Source organism: Pipistrellus hanaki (genome assembly GCF_964339955.1).
Source record: "Pipistrellus hanaki genome assembly, chromosome: 8".
NCBI lineage: Eukaryota > Metazoa > Chordata > Mammalia > Chiroptera > Vespertilionidae > Pipistrellus > Pipistrellus hanaki.
The window spans coordinates 63,049,164-63,074,261 of NC_140510.1; the positions used below are offsets into that span (position 1 = coordinate 63,049,164).

The following is a 25,098-nucleotide window of genomic DNA, read 5'->3' on the forward strand; positions in this document are numbered from 1 at the left end:
CTCAGCATGTCAGCGGCAGGTCTCTCATCCTGGGTACTGGCGCCATTCAGACTTCTGCTGCACTCTGTGGTCAGGAAAACTTGGTAGCCTTGAATATCTTCACACCCCCATCATATTCTTCCATTCCTGAATCAAGCATGAGGGATTCTGTGAAGCTAGACATTAGGGTTTTAGATAGAAATGCTATAAAATATCTTCTCTTTTTGAGTTTTCCAGACTCTGTGGGAAATCTATCTTAAGCCCAACCCCTCCTACTTTCCATCCTTCTACCCCCACCCCATCCATTCCTACCCCAACCCCACCACACTCAAGAGTTTGGCTTTAGGGAAGAGTGGGCAACATGAGTAACTTTATCAGACCACTAAACAGTGGATTTACTGTTTGCCTTTTTTTTCTGAATTTTCACTTTTCTCCCCAACTTAAAGTATTACCTCCTCTATATCTAGAAAGACCCACACACACCAATTTTCCCCAGTCTCTCATTAGTCCAGGACTTCAGTAATTAGCTTTATTGATTACACATGCCTTTTTTCTCCCTTTTAATCCTGCCCTACGTGTAGCTTTGGGCCAAACTTCTCCTGAAAACTGATTCTTCAAATGAATTCCTGGTGATCTCTAGGCTGCCTGCCAGGAATATCTGAATCTCAGTTCAGACTCAAGCTGGAAAAGTTATATGGACTAGTAAATTTTACCAAACACTAAACGTACACATTTTTTTAAAGGAAAACAGGCCAATAAAAGTATTTTCAAAATTGAACTTGACCCAAACTGATAAATCTTCCTGGTTCAATTCCAGAAATAAAATTGTTTTGATTTTCAACCTCATCTCAAGATGTTTAAAGACACCCATATCTATTAGTTCTATCTTCAGGTTTCTGGCAGATTCTGGGCACTGAAAACACTGTTGTTTTTATGCCATCTTTTTTTTTTTTTTTTTTTTTTTTTTTTTTTTTTTTTTTTTTTTATTTCAGCCACTTAGGGGATCAGCTTTAAAAAAGGCTGGGAGTAGGAAGGGGAGAGAGGCTATTAGAGGATGACTGGGTGGCAGCCTTTCTGTCACATGGGAAGCTAGGTTCCCAAAAACTACTAACTCCCAAAGGTCCTTCATAGTAGTGGTCAATCCTCAGGGGCCAGCAAATAGCAGACATTTTTTGTTTTCTCTTGTTGAGAGAGCATTTAAATGGGTTACAGAGGAGCTGTAGTTTTATTTACATTGACATCCTAACAGTCCTCATTAAAGTTGAAAGAATCTCCTCAAAATAAGAAAATACTTGTTAGCAGGTATTATATAAATTTTTGAAGTGAAGAGAAAAATGAATCTTTGAAGTGTCTAATTCTTATGCTTAAAAATATCAAGTACTTATTTTATTATTGCTACACATTGCCATACAATAGTCTTTTCTAGTAAATCCTTAGGGAATCCTGAGGAATTTTAAAATAACATAGATTCTTACAACCTGGAATCATTAAGATCAAAACACAGGAAGAGCGCTAGCCAGATAATCTTGCAACTACCTCTAATCTTTTAATGCTTTGATTGATGAGTCTGATATGATTTTGCTTCAAGCTTCATAGATCCATTGGCTACTAATCAGATTTAATAAATATAATTCCATTTGAAAATGTTAAGTAGCATAAATTATTACTCAATGATTTTTAACTAAGTGCAACCATAAAAATTTCTGACAGTCTCCATGAGTATTGAACAAAAGTGTTTCCCATATATAATATATCACATCCAATTTATTTAAAATGGTATTTTGAGACGTTTTCCAAGTTCATATGTAATATAGGATGAAGAGTTAACCAGGCAATGAACAATTTTTATAATGCCTTATAATATAGAAGTTAACAAAGAAAAATTAATAAAGACTGTTTATTTTCTGAAAATGAAAATAGAGTTTAAAAAGTAAGGCGATAGATTGGTTTTTGATAAATATATATTTGATAACTTGATAGCCTATGGGTAAAAATAGCCTGCCTTTAATAAAAACTTAAGGAATTAATTAGCATCTCACTAAGTGCTTAATGCCACCCAGAGAAATTTCAGAAAAAATATTATTAAACTTTTTCACAATTTATTTAAGAATGAGATTAATCACTAATGAATAAATAAATAAATAAATAAATAAATAAATAAATCTCATGCAAAGAGAGTTGTCATAACATAAAATATAGCTCCTGAAAAATACACATATAATACATTTTGGGAAGATAAGAATGGTGGTTTATAAAACAGTTACACAATCTAATTTTTGGAGAATTAACATCTAGAAAAACTGGCAGTTTTAGGAGCAAGTTTGTTGTACTATAAAGTGTTTAGGAAGGCTGATTTTATGTGTTAAATTGATGGGCCCATAGGTGCACAGATATCGGATCAAATATTGTTGTAGGTATTTCTTTGAGGGTGTTTTTGGATGAGAATAGCATTTGAATCAGTAGAGTAACAGATTGCCCTTCCTAATGTAGGTGGGCTTCATTCAATCAGGTGAAGGCCTAAATGAAACCAAAAAAGCTGACCCTCTTATAAGATACTAGGGGCCTGGTGCAGATCCATTTTAACACAACAGGCCAGGTTGAGGGAGAAGATTTGGAGCTGAGTGGGTATACATTAATTATTTTCACAGTTATATTTAACTTTCTATTATCTACTCATTTTCTTGTGGACATATGTGCTTAAGTTTTCAAGAAGTTAAATTTTATCAAAATATAATATATCCCAAACAGCCTATGGACCTAAGGGTTTCCTAAAAATCTAAATCACACATCCTTGAGATGCTTGATTAAGTAACTCCAATCTTTTAACTATATATTGATTGATGTGGTTTTGTTTGAAGAGATGAGGGAAGGGCAGCATGATAGAATAGTTCATATACTGGTATTACTGAGAGGTTGCTTTTTGTTTTTTGTTTTTACTGATTTCTAGCACTTTTCCCCTTGCCCATTGAAATCTGTGAGGACTATCCCAGTAACATTTAACATACTAACTTAATTACTATTTAAAGTATAGAAGTTTAACTGAATAAATTGGCATGCTAAGTACCCTTCCAATAAATATTATGTCTGCCCGCACAAGTCTAGGATTGCTGGAAAAAAACTTTTAATGCCTCCAGCATACTTTAGATACATACTGAATCATTTAACTGGAATTATGTGCATACTGAAGCACGAGAAATGTCCATATCCCTTTTATTTAGTAGCTTGTCTATTTCACACAATCACAGGGGTGATTGAGGACAATTGGGGGTCACATAACTAAACTGAATACCAGGCCCTCAGTACTCACCCACATCATGTGTCTCATGAGCAGCTGTAAAATGTGGAAAATGTGTGACTTTTCTTTGAAAAAGTTCTTACTGACCTTGTTTCTTTTTCTTTTTTTTTAATCCTCACCTGAGGATATTTTTCTATTGATTTTTAGAGAGAAGGGAAGAGAGGGAAAGACAGAAAAAAAAACCATCATTGTGAGAGAAACACATCAGCTGGTTGCCGATTGGTTGCTTCCTGCATGGTCCTGACCAGGTCCAGGCCTGGGAGGAGCTTGCAACCGAAACCCAGGTGTGGTGCCTTTGACCGAAATCGAACCCGGGACCCTTGAATCAGCAGGCCAACATTCTATCCACTAAGCCAAACTGATTAGGAAATAATCTTGTTTCTTGATGAATAAATACCAGCCACAACAAAGTCAACTAATTTAAACTATTGCTTTTATTATAATTACACGGGAGCACAAATAAATAAGCACAAAAGTATTTAAAATATTGTCAGTGCACTAAAGAAAACAATTTGTTTTTAAACAACATCTGGTTACTTCAGTAGTATCAAAGTACATTTATAATTACATGTTACCTAAAAAAACCAAGTACAAAAATTAAGAGAAATTAAAACATCAATGTTTATATTATTCTGAATATAGAAATGGCTACCAACACGTGAGTAGAGAAATCTGTTATCTAATGCTTATTTGAACATTTTTTTCAGGCACATACCTGACAAGTTTATGAAAAATGCAATAATGACATTCAAATTTTTAGATATGGTAAACATGTCATTTTGGAATGGATGGTAAATGGTTTCCTTTAAAAACCCTGTCTTTTAAAAATGTAGTGCCATTATCCACTAAAAAACATATTATTTTATATAATTTTCTTAATAGCTATCCATTTCAATGAAGAGCAAGAAAGTAAACATACAATTGCTAAATACGTAAACACATTTTTAGTGCAAGATAACAAGACCTGTGACTGTACTGTGCTTTGATTTTTATAATCACAGTGCACTTTACACGAACTGCTACACTACAAATGTTAAGGAGTTCCAAACCAAAGAAGCGCATACTAAACATTTCCCTATATATTATATACAGTATGTATACTGTATGTGGCTGTATACACGTGTAAATGTAAATGCTTTTAGGGTAGGTAAACCCAGTCACATTTGAGAACAATTGAACACTTCAAAAATTTTGTCATATGTACTTGGGAAATAAATCCAGCAATATCTCTGTAAAGATGTTTACCCTTAAATTTGAACTTATATAACACTTAAATGAAAATGTACAGACATTATTGTTCCAGATGAAATACCTTTGCTATGATGTAATTGACCCAAATATCGAAAGGTTATAAATTAATCTAAATCCCAAGCAACAGTGTTCAAGTCCAACATAGCAAAACTTGCTATCATCTTACTGATTTACTGATAGACAGCAGTACATATCCTATATGCACAAATAGAGGCTTACACATAAACATATTTTATACTTAGACATGGACTTTACTATGTTTTAGTAGTTTATTTGGACTGTACATTGGATCTGAAAGAAAAGAGAATACCATATAAAAACACATAAGTGATGTCAAACACGTGATATTGTATATCTTCTTAAAAAAAAACACAATCGACTTTGTTTTGAAAATATTAATGATTGCCTAATTAAGCTCATTAAAGGCAGGGCCATATGTTTTTGAATATTTAATGCTAAATACTTCACAATTTTTTTAAAATAACTGATACATAAGTTGCTCAACAGTGAACTGTTAAATGAGTAATGGATTAATAGATTGTCCACATTCTACAGTTAACTATCTTAAATACTATAAGTACCATTTTTCTTTTACTTCCATTTGAATTTGGGACATAATGACTTACAAATTGCTATTTCATTCTACCTCTATTCCTTCACAAAAGTGGATTATTTCTCATCTCAGATTTCTGCTTAAATCATAGGACTGCTTATTTTCATAGGTAGCTATAATTAGCTTACAGGCTCTTTTCTATAGGCAAGTGGCTTACCTTAACATGTAAGTAATATGAAAACTGCATTGTATGTGCACTATTTAGATGTCTTGTCTAATTAGTTAAAAAGATGTCCTAACAGGGTTGCTCGGTGCTTTTGACTTGCTCATTAACCTCACTCAAAAGGGTCAACCCAAAAGGTGTGTGAGGATGAAACTCAAGCCAGAATGTAGTAAGAAAAAGGTTTCTCTCCTCTCCAGAGCAGTCAAAGAAAACTTTCTGGAACCTCAGTGTCTCTGAAGTCCCGATGTCATTATTTTGAAAAGTGAAGTTATGTCTGGTTGTATCCACACAATTGCTTTGTATTTGAAGGTGTATATTCTGTAAAACTACAATGTCAACCTCCCACTGTTAATGTTTCTCTCCCAGCAATGTTATAGGGGAGGATAGCAGCTCTCACTGACACAGATCAGTCACTTTTCACTCCATACTTGCTTCTACAGCATGAACACAGGGCAAAGAGGGCAGTGTTTCCATAAAGAACACCTGACAGATCTCCAAGTGAGCTGGCTACTGGGATTGGGCAGAGATGCAGGATTTGATTTTCTCTTCTCAGCTAAGAAGTTTCTCACCTATAAAAGGATCTGGTTGACAGCCAATAAAATTCTGTGTTTCTAAAATGTGCTGTGAAAAGACCATGTTTTCATAGGTTTGAGCGCTTTCCATCTGCTAACCATGCCAGGATAAGACCTGTTTTTTGGCACTGCAAAAAAAGATGAGCTTTGCCATTCAATGCTATTCTGTCGAGAGGTGATTTTTTTTTTCATCTCCTGACCAAAGTCATAGACTGAAGTGTCCTAATTGACAACCATGAGAAAGTTAAGCTCTTTTATTTTTTTTTTTTGGTCCTATCCATCTTTTCCCTCTACATAAAGAAGTATATACTAAGAGGAAATCCACTATAGACTTGCTATTGTCATACAGGCTAAGCCAGAGTGGACAGAGGGATAGGCACATAGTAACAGTTCTTGAGCCAAAATCCATGAAGCCGCTTCTCAAGATTTTTCCATTAGTTCCCATTGAAAGCAAGATTGAAAGAAATTAAAGGGAAACAGTGGCCTAAGATCAAATTTTCAAGAAAATTACCATTCTAGAAAATAACTAATTTTAAAAAAGAAATGTCTGATGTCCAGCCAGTGTTGCTCAGTGGTTGAGCAACCAGGAGGTCATGGTTTGATTCCTGGTCAGGGCACACACCCTGCTTGCCGGCTTCATCCCCAGTGTGGTGGGTGCAGGAGGCAGATGATTCTCTCTCATCATTGATGTTTCTATCTCTCTCCCTCTCCCTCCCTCTCTGGAATCAATAAAAATGTATTTAAAAATAAATAAAAATAAGAAGAAGGAGTAGGTAAAACTCAGCAACTGCATAAGTTGGGCAAAATAAGTGGGAATGGCTAAATCCAGCCAAACCATGTCAGTACCTCTGTTTCCTTCTTGACAAGTGGCAAGCATTAAAAAGTCTTCTGCTTAAGTCAGAGAAATGTGGAAAAAGATTGGTATCTGAAACACGCACTTACACATGTTACCTAAATATAAAAAGTTCAATGGAATTATCCAATCATGACCCTATGGAGCCTGAATAGACAAATAAACCAAGATCATAATCAAGATGCTAAGAACTAGTGTCTTATGTCTGATAGATTGGCTTGAGTGTATGTGGTCCATATGACTTGAATCAGCATAACAACTTGGGCTATTAATACATTTTATTTTAATTATGATTTTATCTTAACACATTTTTATCACTCAGATTTGTGTTCCATGATTTATTGGGTTTCATAACTGGTGAAATATGGCAACAGGGTTTATTTAAGCTCCTTAAGATCCCTCAGAGATTTCCTGAAATTGTGGTTCTGCTTTTTTTTTTTTTTTTACCACCTCAGGTATACAAGCAAAATCTAAAACTTTAGAAAGCATTTTATGTACAGTTCTCCCACTGAGTCCTCATTCACGCACACATGTGCACACATGACAAATACACATGCTCCCACTTACCTTTTTCTTATTTTTTTTCAGAATTCTAATTGGACATCAAAATATACATTAATTATAAAATATTAAAAAATTATCTTATAATATTTTCAAAGGCTTGAAAGGAACTATTACTGATAAAGTATTACTAGATTTTTAGGAATATAGATTACAAAAGTTCCCTAACTCCTGCTATATTTGGTTTTATTGAGCAACACTGCACTATTGCTGTCAAAACCCTTACAAGGAAAACCACTATGACAATAACTTCAAACACATACCTTGTCTCTCAGAAATATAATACTCAATTGATTGTTAAAGAACCACATACTGTCAATTTTAAGAAGCATAAATAGTAATTTAAATATACAAAATATATGTGATAGTTTCCTTTTTATTCATTTGTGGCAACATTTATATTCAACTAACAAGCTATTCTTAAAAGATATATATTGTATAATTTGTTTAACTTAGATTTTACCACCTCATAAAATTGAATCCACCCCGTCCCCGATCCCCTGCATTTCCTGTTTCTTTCTTGAAAGAAAATTAAATAAACAAGTGGTCATATTCTGTGGTCATAATTCTTTGGTCATGGTGTCATAATTAGTGGGAATGGGTGTAATACTCATGCACAGGAAATTATGACCCAAAAATGTGGTAATAACTAGGGTGAAAATTGTACAAGAAATGCCATTTTGTTAATATACTTAAATTTTGAGGAAGATTGACATTTAATGTACTAAAATCTGTAAACACATCTGGTTAAATATTTATTTCTCATCTTCTGGGGAAGAGGGGAGGGGACAAACAGACACATGAGAAGTTACTTAGGAATAGTGATCACAGTGGCTGCAATGCCACAGGTCCCAGCTTCTTGAATGTAGTCTCACTATTTATTTAGCTTTTGATTCCTTGTTGCTTTCCTTGTCACAGTGAACCCTGGTCTCCTCCAATCAGATCAGGAAATATTTTCTCCTAGGTTGTCCAAAGATATCCTAATAACTTTATGTGGAGTCTGACTAACCATTGCTTAGTATCAAGATGATATTCAAGAGAAATTCTTAGAAAGCCAATGTAGAAAAAATGTTGGTGTCCATGTAATGTGGACATCCAAATTAAGCATCACACTTGCATTCATCCCCTGTTAGACTCTTAAAAACTTACGAAACAACATGTGTTCTTAATGACTATGATATTCAACTTATACTTTACTAGCACCAGATCATATATTATGTGGTTGAACATGATTTATAGTTATGAGCTCTTGTACAGAAGACAAATATGGGCAGAAAAAATTGTTTAACTGCAAAATTAATAATAAAAGGCATCAAGGGATTACATATATAAAAGAGAAGATAACAAACCAGTTAATACCAAAATTATATCATATAGTAAAACTCTTGATATTTCTGTCATTTATATACGCATATTGTGTATTATTTCAGGTATCACCCATAAACTAGTAAAATATGTACATCTTAATCTCTTCCTGGATTCAAAATAATCCGTGATAAATAAGTGTGCCTTAATTACGAGGAAATATACATTTTATTTTGCACTTGCCATGAGTAAGCGCAGCCTCCCCTGTGTTTTCCAGGGAAGTGCTGATGTTCCATTCCAACAGAAAAGAGAACTTAACAGTTAGTTAGCACATGACGAGTCGACCTCCCTCTTCACATTAAGTCATGTGGAGCTCACGCCATCCTGTACACAGTCATATGGCAGTATCCCAGAATACCGTTTGCTGTTTAGAATAGGGTGGAGGGCTGTACTTCTTTGCACCTGCATTCTTCTTCCAGCTGGGCAGGATAGGCATGCTATCCTGTTTGCAAAGGCCCTTCTCCGTTTTCTGTCTAGCCTTTATTTCCTTGCACAAGCAACGCTTTTTCTCAATCATCTCAAGCATTGTATGGTCTCCATGAACCCACTGCATGCATGCCACCTAGCAAAAAAGAAAGAGTGAATACAGAACAAAAGAATGGAATGAAAGCAGGTTTTTGTTGTTGTTTGCACTGTGCTAGTAGTTGTTTTAAAAATGTCAGCTGCTTGAAAGTCTTACAAAGCGAAATTAAAGTATGGAAACTATAAATAAAATTTCTACTTAAATTAGTAAACATTGTGATATTATTAAACAACTAGAGGCCTGATGCATGAAATTCATGCAAGAGTAAGCCTTCCTTCCCCCAGCTAACAGCACCAGTTTCCCTCTGGCCACTGGCTTTGTCTGGAAGGACACCTGGAATGACATCCGGAAAGACATCTGGTCTAATTAGCATATTACCCTTTTACTATTATAGATAACTTAGGCATAATATTTCCCAGTATGTTGTAAAAGTCCACAATATAGAAATAAAACTGTTTTTATCCTTTTAAGCCATTTCTAAATATTCTATATTGACCCCATTGTCTTATAGGTCCCAATATGTCTATGTTTTATGGATTTTAATGAACATTTGCATTCTTGAAATAAAACATGGGCTTACTTATAAATAGCATATAGAATTGAATACAGCAATTTAATTAAGTCGTTAACCCAGGATAGAGAAGTTTATACTTAATTATGAATCAAATCTGCTTTATAACTAGGGAGGATAAATCGTTCACTTGAAGTTTCTGAATTTGATGTTACATTTTCAGCATAATAATCAGAGCAAATACTTACCTATCACTTACTCTATACCATATCCCATTCTAAGTACTATGCATAGCATACTTCATTTATTCCTCACAATGATGATGCTCTGAAGAAAGTACTATTTATTATTCACAGTGATGAGTAAAATGAAACAGAGAGATATAGTAACTTGACTGAGGTCACAGAGCCAAGGAATAGCAGTTAGGATTAGAACCCCAGAGTTCATCTCCAACACCATGCCTTTGACAACCACACTACACTGACTCTCAATATACACAGACCTGAAAAGGATGCGAAGGCAAATTAGCACAATGCCCTCATTTTACTAAGATGAGAACATTAATACTTCAAGAAGTTATATCTTCACAAAAGCCAAGCACATAGGTTTGGGTGTGAACAAGGCAATACTAAATACCTAATCTTTTATGGAGAGGGCAGGACTGAAAGCTAAAGGATGGGGATCCAGATCCTTCGTGTGTCGAATTTCCTCTACGCCCTCCACTTATTGGCTTCTCTATCTGAGGAACTGAATTGATAATATCTCAATTTCAGAAGTGCTGTAAGGATTAAATTGCATAATGAAAGTGAAGTGGATTTTTTATTTTTATTTGTTGATTTTGAGAGAGAGAGAGAGAGAGAGAGTGAGTGAGAGAGAGAGAGAGAGAGAGAGACTGATTTGTTGTTTCACTCATTTATGTATTCATTGGTTGATTTTTGCATGTGCCCTGACTGGGAATGGAAGCCACAAACTTGGCATATTGGGTCAATGAGGGCTGAAGTCACTTTTGAAAAGAGTAAGGTATTGCCTAAGAATTATTGTTTTAATACTGACAAATACCTAGTTTTTCACATTTGCTTTCTGTAAAGCATGTGCAAAGAGCTCTCTCTATATGTGTTACATTAAACCCTCCCAGATCCACTGAAAGTTAGGATTTATTGGAGAATTTAACGCACTAGATCAAGGTCACAGCTTATTAGTTGTGATATTGACATATGAAACTCAGATACATTTGAGTGGAAAATGAATATTCTTTCTACTGCATCATGCTCTTATCTCCTGAATATGCTTTAGAAATTATAATAATAGCTATTGTTGTATGTACTACTGTTCCCAAATGCTACTCCAAATGAGAATATATTTATGGCTTTATAAGTCAGTAAAAAGTGCTTATCAAATAAAACAAAAATCAAGAGATTTAGCAGAATCCCCAAAATAATACTCTTAGATAAAGTTCTTGTACTAGTATGTGCCTAGATTAATATAAAATTCCTTGAAAGGATGAGCTGTGTGTTATGCCTTTTGATGTCCTCTAGCTCCTAGCTCAGGACCTTGACCATGGGTGTTCACTTTCTTAACCCAATCCTGTGTGCTTGAAGAGTTAATATAACCAACAGGCTTTTGCCCCAATAGGAGATTGCCATAGCTGCTTGGAAAACTTTCAAAAAGGTTATAATATCTTATAAATTAATCTATGCAATAAAAATACAGTAACTCTAAATTGGTGGAAATACAAACAAAATTTATTATGATAATAAACATATAAATGAAATTGATAACACCCAATTCCCAGAAAGTAGGCCCCAAATCTCATTCAACACAGTAGCCCCAACATGCTGAACAGTGATTGAGCTCTCTAAAATAATTTTATGCATTAATAAATGCCAATATCACTAACAGTTTTGGTTGCCTCTTAGAAAACACTATGGGTAAGATATTTATAGCACTACTTTAATATTTACATTGTATTTACTGCTCCACACAAACATTCACCCATTTATTACTTATTTTTTAATACTTTAGGCTGTAAATCATTATATGGTACCGCAAAATAACTTTCCTGGTTTAATTCTCACACCAATATATTTCACAGTTATCATATTTCATATGTGCATAACCATATCCCATACCTATAATAAGTATGTGGTTTTAGTCCATGAGAAGTTTATGCTGTGTAAGTATGTAAATTTGTTAATAATAATATATTCTTTAAAAATCTAAAAAGAAGTTTAAGAGTGAAGTTGTATAGTTTTTCATATTATTTACATTTTTACTTTAGAATACTTATATATTCATTTGGTTGGATTAGTTTAAAACATTAATAGAAGAAAAGCAACCACTTTTTCTTTTTCAGACTGACCCTGGAAAAGGGTGGCCAAATTTCAATACAAATTCCACAAAAAAGCATAGTCCAACCCATGAAAGAGTGTTGCTAGTAAAATATTCAAAGAATTAAAAGACAGGTTGTTAGAAAATAGCCAATTACATTTTTCAACATTTTAAATATTTTTACAAATATATCAAGTGTGATATAGAATTTACTTTTAAACACTACGTATTTTTAAATATTATTTTCTGGAGGTACACTTACTTTTTAATTCACCCAGGTTGAACTCCAATATTACTACTATGGCCATTTACATGGCCAAATCCTCTAAAATGTGTCTAAAAATTACATTTCATTCTGATAGTGAGATGTTATTCTTTAATTCATTCATTTAGACAAAATAAATAGTATGTTTAGAAATTATATTAAGTGTACTAAAAATGCTACCCAGGAAATATTTCATACTTTCTTACTTTTTGTTTTATTATCAAATTCTTCATATACAATTTAAATTTAGCTGTAAAATCCCATTCCACTTCCCCCTGGAGTTAAGAAAACTCTGGGAGTAGATTTACAACTAATTTGAAACTAAGCCCAGTAAATAAACTCTTCTTGTTTAGCTATTTAATCAAGTGGCCATGTTTCTTGTCATTAATCCAAATGTGTTTATTATGTACACCACGAAGGAATGAAATAAAAACATACACAGGCAAGTAAGTATATATTGAAAGGCGACTGCAAACAATTGTTCAATTAATATTAACACACATCTCCTGGACAAGATTTTTCATATTAACATGATTCATCAGAGGCAATATTCTTGACTCATAAGTCCATAAACATAAAATCAAATGAAGCTCCTATATATATCACAGTATGGGACTTAATTCTTTCCAAAGAATATATAACCATAGATTTCATTTTTTAGATGTAAACAACATGGTGTAATAGAATGAGTTAAATGACGTTGGGATCTCGATTGTTTTGTGACATTCTAGTCATATATCTCTTGGAACTTGTATGTACTTTATATAGACATTGTATTAATATATTTCATATATAGATATACTTACATATACTCTTTATACTTCACATATATATTTCATGTATACTGTACATACTTTACATGTATATTATGTAAACTGGAACATCATACTTCACATGGCTATAGGAAGCAGTGAAGTAAAATGTACAGAGACTGAGAAACTATAAACTCTGACACATTGTTACTAATATGTCTTCTGGTCCTTCCACCCCTCAGGAATAGCACAAGTGAGGAGTCTTGAAATTATTTCAATAATTACTTTTCCTAAAAAAATAAACTAAGTACTTCCCAATACCAAGTAAACCCCATCCAAAGTACAAAGGAACAATAATATTGTTCAAAAATAAATCTCTATAGTATTTGTTTAAATTATTCCATTTTCTAAAATATGTAAATAATAAAGAGAAAATATATACTAAAATAAGAAGTTGGAGCATTTCAGTATTAAAATGATACGAGAATAGAACTACTACAAGCATGCATGTCTCTACTGGCTTTGACTTTCGTACCCCATGAGATCTCATGTAAATGATAATCCTTCATTCAGAGATTTGGAAGACGGGGGCAATATCAAGCATGTGCGTTGTTGGCCTCAGAATAAGTTCAGCTGTGAGCCTTGACCATTGTGAATAAAATGTAATGCCTTAAACAATAGACACACATCAATATTAATTTTCAGGTGCTCTGAGGGGAAAAGTCTATCAGTTCTATGCTCTCACCTGTGCCAACTTCTCCTACCTGGATAACCCATTTTAGGAGAAATTCTCATTTTCAACAAGTCAGGAGGGGTGGGATGTAAACTTTAATCTGACTGAAAATTAAACAGGAGTTACCACATTTATCTGGAATTGTCCCTTATCCTACAGAAAATGTATCCAGGAGATGGAATGAAGGACAGCTGGTGAGATTGGAAAAGGGGAAGCCACTTCTTCAAGAATTAGGGAAGGTAGCCAGTCACCTACATCTGGGCTGTCCCTATTATTAAGGGTCCTGAGGCTAGCCAGAGGTGTTAACACTCTCACTGAAAATGTTCTCCCTCTCCCATTCAGGGGGCAGAGAAATGGATTCCTTATTAACCGAAAGTACATAAAGAACAAATATATAAGCACCACAGCTTTTTTTACAGAGATCGTCAACACAACAGAGGTTGACAACCTACAACCCAGTTCCCAAATACCACTGCCTGTTTTTGCAAAATAATAATAATAATAATAATAATAATAATAATAAATTATATTTTTAAATAGTTGAAAAAAACAAAATACTATTTTGTGATACATGAAAATTATATAAAATTTGAATGTCAGGCTATATAAAGTTTTACCAGGCAATAGACATGCCCATTTGTAGATGTCTATGGCTGTTTGATGCTATTGAGTTTAGTAGTTGGGACAGAGACTATAGGGCCCACAAAGCCTAAAACATTTACTGTCTTCCCCTATACTGAATAAGTTTGCTAACCTACCAAGTACTAGTAAATATAATTCACCTTTAAAATATGTATCTACTAAAACCCGCCTGATTAAAAACAAAACAAAAAAAGATAGTGTCACTATTGGTATAAAAAGGGCTCTAAAACTAAACCCAGAGCACTGATTTTTATGCCCTCATATAGTTTTCATATCATATTTGGCTCATTAGATGAATTATAAAGATGAGACTTAGATTTCAAATCAGCTCCGACAACTAGTTTAGACAAATTATTTGGCATGTTAACTATATATTTTATGATTCCATCATTGTAAGGAAATAGAGGTGTTGGAATTAAAGAAATAAGTGGATAACCTGGCTTAAGTTCTCTAGATTAACCCATTGTTTCAATGACCCTGCAGTGGTATTTTGCTTTATAGAAAATTTGTTTCAAAATTTTTTTAAAAAAATAATTTTTGTGAATTATTTTTATTTGCTATTCCAATTATATTTTTAAAAAGGAGTCAGATTTATACAATATAGACCCTCAAAAGTCTTTTTGAAATAGATAAAACATTGAGATGGAAGGGCTATAATTAACTGAATGGGTCAGCAAATTTACAATCATGTTATTACTTAATTGTCAAATAAAAAGTGATTAAATCCATATTATTTAATCATTACACAGAATATAAAAGTCTTTTGGTTTGAATGAGTACGGCTTTCTCTTTGCATTGGTTATATAATAATTGGTATTTTGAGAGCACATACAGGTGACCCAGTATCGTAGTATTTCATTTGGCAAACATTTAAAAGGCCCACTTAAATATTCCATTTGACTTTATAATTATTATAAATACCATTTATTGAACTTTTAACAGCACAAAACAAAGCCATGAAGATGAGTGGACACTTAAAGATTTTCCCCCCTTTTTTATCAAGGTCAGAATGAAGCTATTTGAACAGATAACATAAGCATGCACATTTGATCCTGGCTTTCAATCTCACTTTTGTGATGTTGTCCAAGTTATTTACCATATTTTTCACGCCTGAGATATTATGAGAATTAAAGATTATGTAGGAAATGTCCCTAAAGTTTAGACATTGATAATATTGCTTAAAATAATAGCACCTTTGGTATAGCTTTTGCTTTTAGCATAGAATTTTTGCATTATTTTCCTCACCTTTAAGTCTGATATATTGATTAAATGTTCTTAAGTTTTCTCTTATGATCCTTGCTCATTTATCAGCAATGTTGACTCAGAACTTATGTTTTATGAAATAATTGTTAGACAAGTTTACACCTGAGGCATGTACTGGAATTGTGGTGTTTATTTTACATCTAAATTTGGCTTTTAGAGACAGATATATTGATAACACGAGAATCATGTCTTGATTGCAGAGTTGCTTTTAAATGTAACACTATGGGTATGTATTAACCCCATCCCTTCTTTTTCTGCATTTGAAGATGCTCCCTTAGTGTGCCACCTCTGATCAATTACTAGACATGATAATGAAAAACATTATGTGTTGGTATTTTAAACCATATATGTTATTTGTTTTTATACATCTGCGCTTGCTCGCATGATCAGTTATGTAAAACTCACCCATCAGAAAGGTTTTAAACATAAGTTAGCAAGTATTACAATTGCATGGATATAAGGACAAATTAGAGTTTCAAATTAACATAGCTTGCTCATTTTTTCTGTCTGCAAAATGAAGAAAACTCCTAACTCTTCAGTTTTACAGGGATATCCTTTAATCAAGCCCTGGGTCACAAGTCACTTTCAAGGGCATATATTGGTTTTAACTTCCTTGCTAAACAGTGACAATTATATCTGATGCCAAGGTCTTTACTAACAACAATACCATCCCTCTTTATTAACAACAATCCTATTTTTGTGTGCATGTTTTATTTCCTTCTTTCTTAGGAGACAGTATAGGTGGATACAATGGATAACATGAACTTCTTTTACCACTTAGTTGTGAGATCTGGGCTAAGTCACCTAACCTTCCTGACACCTTGTTTCTTTATCTGTAAAATGAAAACAGTAAGACCTCATGTTTGTTGGGAGGACTAATAATTTAGATCAACTACAAAGTAGACACAAAAATATATAACTCCTCTACTCCCTATAGATTGTAAGTTTTTTGAAGATCAGGCCTAAATGGGCAGTTGAACATCCCTCTCACAATCCAGGACTGCTGGCTCCCAACTGCTCAACTACCTGTCTTCCTGATTGCCCCTAACCTCTTCTGACTGCCAGCCTGATCACCCCCTAACCACTCCCCTGACAGCCTGATTAATGCCTAACTGCTCCCCTTCCAGCCAGTTTACCCCTAACTGACCTCCCCTGCCAACCTGGCCACTCCTAACTGCCTTCCCCTGAAGGCCCAGTTACCCCCAACTGCCCTCCCCTGCCAGGCTGGTCACCTCTAACTGCTCTCATCTCCTAGCTTGATTACCCACAACTGCCCTCATGTGTTGAAGTGATGGTCAATTGCATATTACTCTTTTATTAGATAGGATAGAGGCCTGCTGTACTGGTGGGGGCAAGCTGGTTTGCCCTGAAGGGTGTCCCAGATCAGGGTAGGGGTTCCCTTGGGGCATGGGGCATCATGGGAAAGGGGCCTGTGGTGGTTTGCAGGTCAGCTACATCCCCCAGCGACCCAAGCAGAAGCCCTGGTATCTGGAATTTATTTATCTTCTATAATTGAAACTTTGTAGCCTTGAGTGGAGGCCAGGGCAGGCCAGGGCAGGTGGAAAGCTTGGCTTCCTCCATAGCCGTGGCAACCCAAGCCTCCTGCTTTCTCCAGCTCTGGGGTCACCACCATATTTGTTGGGTTAATTTTCATACTCACTCTGATTGGCTGGTGGGTGTGGCTTGTGGGTGTAGTGAAGGTCCGGTCAATTTGCATGTTTCTATTTTATTAAATAGGATATATATCCTGGGATTTTTTAATGCTAGAGGCATCTACCTTCAAATACAGCACTCAATGCCATGTGAATCATAGTATTGGATGTTCAGCAGATGAAAACATCTTCCTCAGACATGGGGATCTTTGAGTCCATGGGGTCTCAAGGATTTAAATCCTTTGAATTCTGTGGTCTCAGAATTCTTAGCCCTTTGACTCAGGTTAAATGACAAGCTGATGCTCCCTAAACCTTAGTATGCATTCAGCCACTCCTGAGAGTTGGCTAAAATGTGAACTCTTGGGCAGTATGTGAGTATATGTGTTCATGTGTGCCTGTGTATGTTCACATGGTAGGCTTCCAGACAGCCTTCAAAAAAGGTTTTTATATTTGTTTAATGAAACACTCAGTTTCACAGTAGCAAACAATACAGTAACCCCCACACATATTTATGCTTCTACAAGAATATTCACAAGTATGAGGAGATGTTAGTCTCGACTGGGTGGCACAAAAGTGTTAGCTTACTGAAAGAGTTGCATTAGGGGGGAAAACCCAAGACAAAGGCTGTATAAGGGCAAAAGGTCATGCCTGGTTTTCACTCCACCATGAAAGACGATGTTAATTGCAGCAAATCATCATTTTACAAATTCCTGGTGGTAGCAGAATTTTTAAAAATAAAATTTCAACTAGTAAAATGAAGGTTTTCAACAATTAAAATGCAGCACATTTGCATGTAATAAGATGACTACTAAATGCAACAGCAAGTTGTCAAAATAGCATGTTAATTTTTGTATAACAAATGCAAATTGGCAATTGAATATGATTTGGCACACACTTTCTGGTGAAAGACGAGGCTCAAACCTCTCTACCCAACAATACATTGTCCATGCAGGTGGGAGCAACATGTTGATGCATCTTTATACATGCACACAAAGCACACACACAGATGTAATACATGGATTCTTCAGTGTAAAGAGACAGAAAAATGAAAATGACTAGGAATAATGATAACATTGCATGAAAAATAGTTGATTTGTAATATAACTCTCAAGTGTCTGAAATTGCCTTAAAAGTTGCTGCATCAAGCCAAAACCGGTTTGGCTCAGTGAATAGAGCGTTGGCCTGCGGACTGAAAGGTCCAAGGTTTGATCCCGTCAAGGGCATGTGCCTTGGTTATGGGCACATCACCAATAGGGGGTGTGCAGGAGACAGCTGATTGATGATTCTCTCTCATCAATGTTTCTAACTCTCTATCCTTCTCTCTTCCTCTCTGTAAAAATCAATAAAATATATGTTTTTAAAAAGTTGCTGCATTAAAATGTATATAAAGTTGTGAAGGGCATCTAATATAAGCATAAGTGATATGTGATATGAAATATGACACTCATGTATCAAAATGCAGCATGGGGCTTTTCAGAGGAAAGATGTCCAAATATAAAATAGACCATATATATATAATGTCTATTTTCTCTAGCTAGTACCATGTGTAATCTTAAGATCATTATATATATTCTTGATTTTATTTTTACTATATTATTAAGAAGTGTTTGCCCTTGGGAAGTAAAAAGGCTATAGAAAATTGTGATTATTTCCCAATAAAGAAGACATGACATATTTCTCAGCAATTAAACCTAATGACTACAGATATAATTTCAGCTGTTAATTGATTAAGCTAATTGTTTGTAATAAAGGAAGATAAAAAAAACCTCTGAGCAGGTTTCAGAATTAATTTATGTTTTTAAATGAACAAGGAGTTTATAAGTAGAATGCCTTAAAGAGACATTCCCTAAAGGAGCAAACAGTATTACAAGATAAAATTCAATTACAACACATGTATTGATGTTTTCCACTAAGTATATTCTGTTAATCACTTACATTAGCATTAATTTAATTTCAAGTTTAATTTTATTACAAAATATTGGTTTTTAATAGTGCATATAAACTTGACCACAGATAAATTAGGAAGAGACACATTGCAGTAAACATTTGTTTTATCTAGCAAAAGAAAGAGAGGCAGGCAGGATATTCTAATTCTCAATGGAAAAACTTTAATAATAATCTCTGAAACAACTAACAATCTTCTTCAGTTCTTATAGCTTTGAATATAGCTGGGAAAGTACATGGAACACATTTTTTTCTCCAGTACAATGCATTGCCCTATAATGAACGCAACTTCGTTACAGAACCAGAAACACACTGGCCATCAAAGGGATTCAGTTCTGAAGCAGCTTTGTTATTTACTAATTTGGGGCACTTGCCTGGGCCTCAGGTTAGAGAAGACCAGAAGCATGAACTGTGGAATGCAGAGCTGAAGCAGGGTCACAGTTGTACTTTGCATAAAGTACACAATATTTAAAAATTTTGAACCAATGTGGGGGGAAAAAAGATAAGACACACAAATTAAATTATACATAGTTAGAGATAGAGAAAGAGGGAGAGAGAGGAAGGAATATATATATATATATATATATATATATATATATATATATATATATAGAGAGAGAGAGAGAGAGAGAGAGAGAGAGAGAGAGAGAGATGAGTAAGAGTAAAAACATCTAGATTTTGGCCTTTCTTAACAAATAGAGAAGCATGGGTCTTTGGGACAGCAATGGACTGGAGCGGGGTTTCTTTGCCTTCTTCCAGTAAGTTTCTCTCTCCAGTTCAATCTGGTTCTCCATTGTCATTCATTGCTGATGCAAAGTGCCACTGCCACTTTTCACTTCACTGGTAATGCAACTTTTCATATAATAGAAAAATATGTTCTGTACTATGGACTCTATCAATATGAGAAAGTGTTGATTTCCAGTGCCCCCTCCCTCCCAGGCAGCTGCTGGCATTAGGGGCTGTGCCTCCCTAACTGCTCCCTCTAAGTTCATGTCCTTTCCTGCTGTGGTTCCAAGTCCAGATACTTTTACTTAACCCTTGAGACCTTTCATCCCAACTCAAACTCAGCACTTACTGCCCAGGAATAAAAATAGTCTTTGTAATGTTGACCGTAAATTAATTGGACTTTTAGTGTGACTAGATTTCCTCAAAAGAAACTGGACTTTTTTTTGCCAAATTTATTCAGATCTTCATAGGGTCAGTGTGGAAAGGCAGGAAGAAATGAACACTTTGTATGAGAAAACCAAAATCAACTTAGGAGCAGCATCATACTTGTAGCTCATGATCTACCAAGTCAAGAGTGCAACACATGGTCCCCTTCCTGGCAGCCTTGAGGTCCTCGGTCTTGGTCTCTCTTTCTTCCCTCCTGCTTCCCAGGCTGTTTACTTCCTGCCAAAGAGTTATCCCTTCAAGCAGCAAAAAACAAGGGGCCACAGGCTCACCTAACTGCTGTCTGGGAGAGGCAGGTCCTATGTGCTGTGTTCTGTGCTCAACTGAGAAACTAAAGCCTTCCATTCCAATGGGATAGTTTAGAGTGCTGTTTTCCAATAATTTACCTCCTATTTTTAAAAAGGCTGCTGAGGAGAGATACATGTCTAATTAGGGAACTGCCCAATATCACTGCTGAGATTATATCTTTGCACCATTTTCTAAAGGAATATGTGCGTTTGAAACTACAAACACACAACCCTTTTAACAGTCCAAATAGTTCATTTCCCATTTTCAGGGAATAGAACTGCATTGGAGAAACATTGAAGAGGTTATAAAATGCTTCAGATTTCCACTTCATAAAATTAAAATACTAGCCTCTATAAAAATATGATTTTGTGGGGTCCATGAAATATACTATATCCTTATAATAAAGTTCTATAAATATAAAATGTTATCTCTGCTATTTAAATATTTATATTTACCATATAATTTCTTGAATTGAAAGAATTTTGAAGTTCCTGAGAAAATTGAGCACTGGAACTCTAGGAAAATACAAATTATTGCTATGGAGCAATGCCATAGTTGGCAGTGGTATTAAGAAGGACTCTAAGAATGAGTTGCAAACCCTCCTTGCTGGAATAATGAAGTCCCAGAATCAGTTCCACACTCTTGCTCTCTCTAAGGCAAGATCTTAAGAGAGCTAGAGTTGTTGTTTTTCCCATAGTTCTAAATTTGAGCAACAGTTTGTTCTCTGCTCAAAATACCTATAGAAAATAAGGAAAATACTTTGGTGGGGTTTTTTTGGTAAAATTTGGTGAAAACAACTTTTAGAGGTTTCCATTCACATTCTGATTGAAATCATTGAAGCTTATAGTGGTTGTACTAAGGAATCCAAGCATTCATCGAGTGTGGCAGGGTCTAACACAACAAGGGAAAGAGCAAGGAGGTCAACTGAACATCGCAGTGTGGTAAACACTGTGCTAACAGCCTTATACACCATCTCATGTCATGTCTCCATCCATCTTCACTAACACAGTGGTGAATGAGTCTCTACTACAGGTGAACACTGAGGTGCCAGAGCTGGGTGGTGAAAGATAGTCCAAAGCCAAGACTGATTGATTCTACATCCTGCCATGTAATTCAACAAAATTATCAAATGCTCTAATAATGAACACTGTGGACAAAATTTAAAAAAAAAAACAAACAAAAAAACAGAAAAACAACAACACACACGAAAGCACTCTGTATCATATGTTATAATTAGTGCAAAACTTCTCACTTACTAGTTAGTTTTATTTTTCCAAAGGCCATGATTTCAAAATATGCAGTGTTATTCATAGTTTCATTTTAACCTTTTTTCTTTCTGACATAAAGTACTTGCTTTTTTAAAGCATTCCTTAAAAATGAGAACATGCCTCCAAAAGCAATTTGTAATTATGTCCATACTTGTTAAGCTATGTTTTCCCCTGAACATATTATACATGCCAAGTTTCTCATTCAATATATTTAATATAATTCTCTTAGCTGGAAGAAGAATAAAATAATTTATTCATTGTCCTTTGAGGGTTGAGAAATGATAACAAAACCAATGATGTTTTCAAAACCATTTTATCATAAATTACCATTATTCTATACTCTTTAGGACTATAATTACAGCTCATCTTAATTACCATCATTTTTTAGATAAGACACCTGAGTCAAATAGGTTAAGTAATTTGTCTATGGAACTCAGCAAGAGGATAATTGAGCCAGGATTGAACCCAGAGATTCTGCACATCTGCACATTACCATCCAATCTCACCATGGTCATGAGCAACATGTTTCATAAATCAGTATATTCCTGCTGAGATTACTCTGGGCCTCCCATGCTTATATCTGACACTTTATCATGCTATTCAAAATACATAATATACTGGAAAGAAATAAATGGGCTTTATTTTTATATTTACTCACTTTGGTTAAGTTTCAAAAATTGCAGGAAAAGTTGCCTTTTCCCCAGGAAATTTTAGAAAAAGGTCTGAAAGAACTTGACCTCTGAATACAGAAGCCATTAATTTGTTCTAAGATTTGCGAAAAGCAATTGTAACTGTTTCACCATTAGTAAGCATTGAGTAATGCAAATCATTAACTAATCTATGGGGGCCATGAAAAAATCATATTGAGAAGCTAGTAATACATAATCATTCATTTTTCTATAGAAATTAAGAATCCCATTGTCTCTCCTTTTACCACATAAAACTAGAGTTTTGTTCCTTACTTTACTAAAACTTAATCCACTCTAAAATCAGTATGTTATTTGAAATATACCTCCTGCTCATGGTCTCTGAACCCTAGTGACACCCGTTCTCTTGGCAAACATCAGCAAATCAGGACTCTTCAAGACTCTGCAGTGGAACCAAATGTAACCTTTGGTTCTCTCTCAATGCACTTCTCCCAGAAGCTGCAAAGAGGTCAGGTTTAGATATATTATACATGGAATGTAACAATCGTCCCACTTGTCAATTTACTAATGGCAAATGTTGAGGGCTTCTTGGTATCAAACAGAAAAAAGGAAAAAATTCAACAGAGCAATGACAGGTCAGGAGTCACAGTGATAGGACAGTGCTTCTAGACTAAGGGCAGTTTTTTATCCTGGTCCCACTCTGATTCACTTGGCTCACTTCTCATTCCTCTGAGAATCACTATAGCACCATCACTCCTGGCTGCCCTCTGCATGATCACCAGAAACAGCCCGAGGCAAATGTGCACACAAATGTTCCTTGTTGATTGTTCCAAAAGAACTAACTTTCCCCACTCCCACCAAAGCTTCTATATAAAGTAAAAATAAACTCTTCTCAAGCTCTCTATTTTTATCTTAGTTTCACAAAACATTTCATTTGCAAACATGAGCACATGTAGCCCTTCTAAACATGGAAGGTCAGAATGCTTTTTAAACCTCCAAATCCATACACCACAATCCTATATAATAAAAGGCTAATATGCAAATTGTCCCCTCGACTGGGAATTCAACTGGGAGTTTGACTAGGCAAGCCCATGGACCTTCTTCCCAGCTGGCCCTGCCCATGATCACCCCTCATCTTAATTGGGGGCAGGCCCGGCCAGCCAACCTCCCACATCCCCTTCCCCCAGCCAGCCCAGCCCAATAGACCACAATTGGGGCAGGCCAGCCATACCTTACCCATGCACAAATTCGTGCTCTGGGCCTCTAGTTTTATATATATAAAGCTTAAACTGTCTTCAAGTCACACTCTCTTCAGAACACTGGTCTTCTCATGAAAGTCTTTGTAGAAAAAATAGAAGGGTTTTATTTACCTTTGGTTCTTCTCTGCTCCCAGTGGCCCGAAGAGCAGAGAGCTCATTCCTGACTGGACCCAACTCAGGAAAATTCAAACTCTTACTGGACTCAACTCAGGAAAACTGAGACCCTAAACTCTGTGGCTTCCCCTGATGTCCTCAGCTTACCCACAGCAAATCTGTGAGCCTAAGTTTGGTTTGTTTGGTAGTAAGCACCTGCTTTGTCATCAAGCCCAAGATTAAGGGTAGTGAGGACAGCGAGGGCGAGGGCTGAAGATTGCTTTGGCATATGCACCCTCTCTGCTGAGAACAGTAAGAGGAGGTTATGCTGCTGGTGTCCCACACTGCCCCCATTCCACCACATGTCATTTCCTAAAAGGAAACCGAGCTTACTGACTAATTGCTCAGAAGCACCAGAATTCTGTTACCGGGAGGGTTCCTTGACCATTGCATAGGGCATTAATTTGATGCCCATACCTCCTCTCATTACCTAGAAAATGTTTAGTTTGTTATTGATGGAGAGTAATAATCTAATGATCATGTTTATTTTTCTAAAGAAATGGTTATGAAGTGACCAAATAAATTTTAGGAAAATTGACTTTAATCCAAGTCACTATCATTCCCGAAATATGCACAAACACTTTTGAATTATTTGATGCTCCCCAAATAATTGCCGAAAGCCTATAGTAGGATTGTTAGGGAAAAATACTGAAAGCATTTTCTGAGGAAGGGATAAACTAGGTCAATAGCACCCCTTTGTGGTAACAGGAGGTATACACCCTACAGTTAAGACCATTATCTTAGAAGGGTCTTCAGAAAAATTCCCATTATACTGTACTCTGAGGCCTAAAGACTCCTGCGCACCCTTTCCCTAGGCTTCAGGCGGAGTTACCTGGGCATCACCTCCCCAGTTTGGGATTCTGATGCCGGTTAAACGTCTCCGAAGGAACGATTTCACGACCTCTCCCTGCACAACATTCCAGGGTTTCACTCTTAGGCCTAATAAAAATGCTTTACACACCAGCACGCACCCGCTTCCTCTAGTTAAACCTGCCTCTCCTGCTGGGATGAGAACCAGATGGTCTGCCTCCTTCATTCCTGGTGTCTG

General features: G+C 35.5%; 1 protein-coding gene across 2 annotated transcripts in view; it reads right to left on the reverse strand.

Moving 5' to 3' along the window:
• Positions 1-3,716: 3,716 nt before the first annotated feature.
• NYAP2 (neuronal tyrosine-phosphorylated phosphoinositide-3-kinase adaptor 2) overlaps positions 3,717-25,098 on the reverse strand; it is a 213,582-nt gene continuing 192,200 nt past the window's right edge. For both annotated transcript variants that reach the window (XM_084891383.1, XM_084891384.1), the window contains one exon: positions 3,717-9,214. In XM_084891383.1, coding sequence (XP_084747509.1) covers positions 8,987-9,214 — 228 coding nt within the window. In that variant the 3' untranslated portion in view covers positions 3,717-8,986. The remainder of the gene's footprint in view (positions 9,215-25,098) is intronic.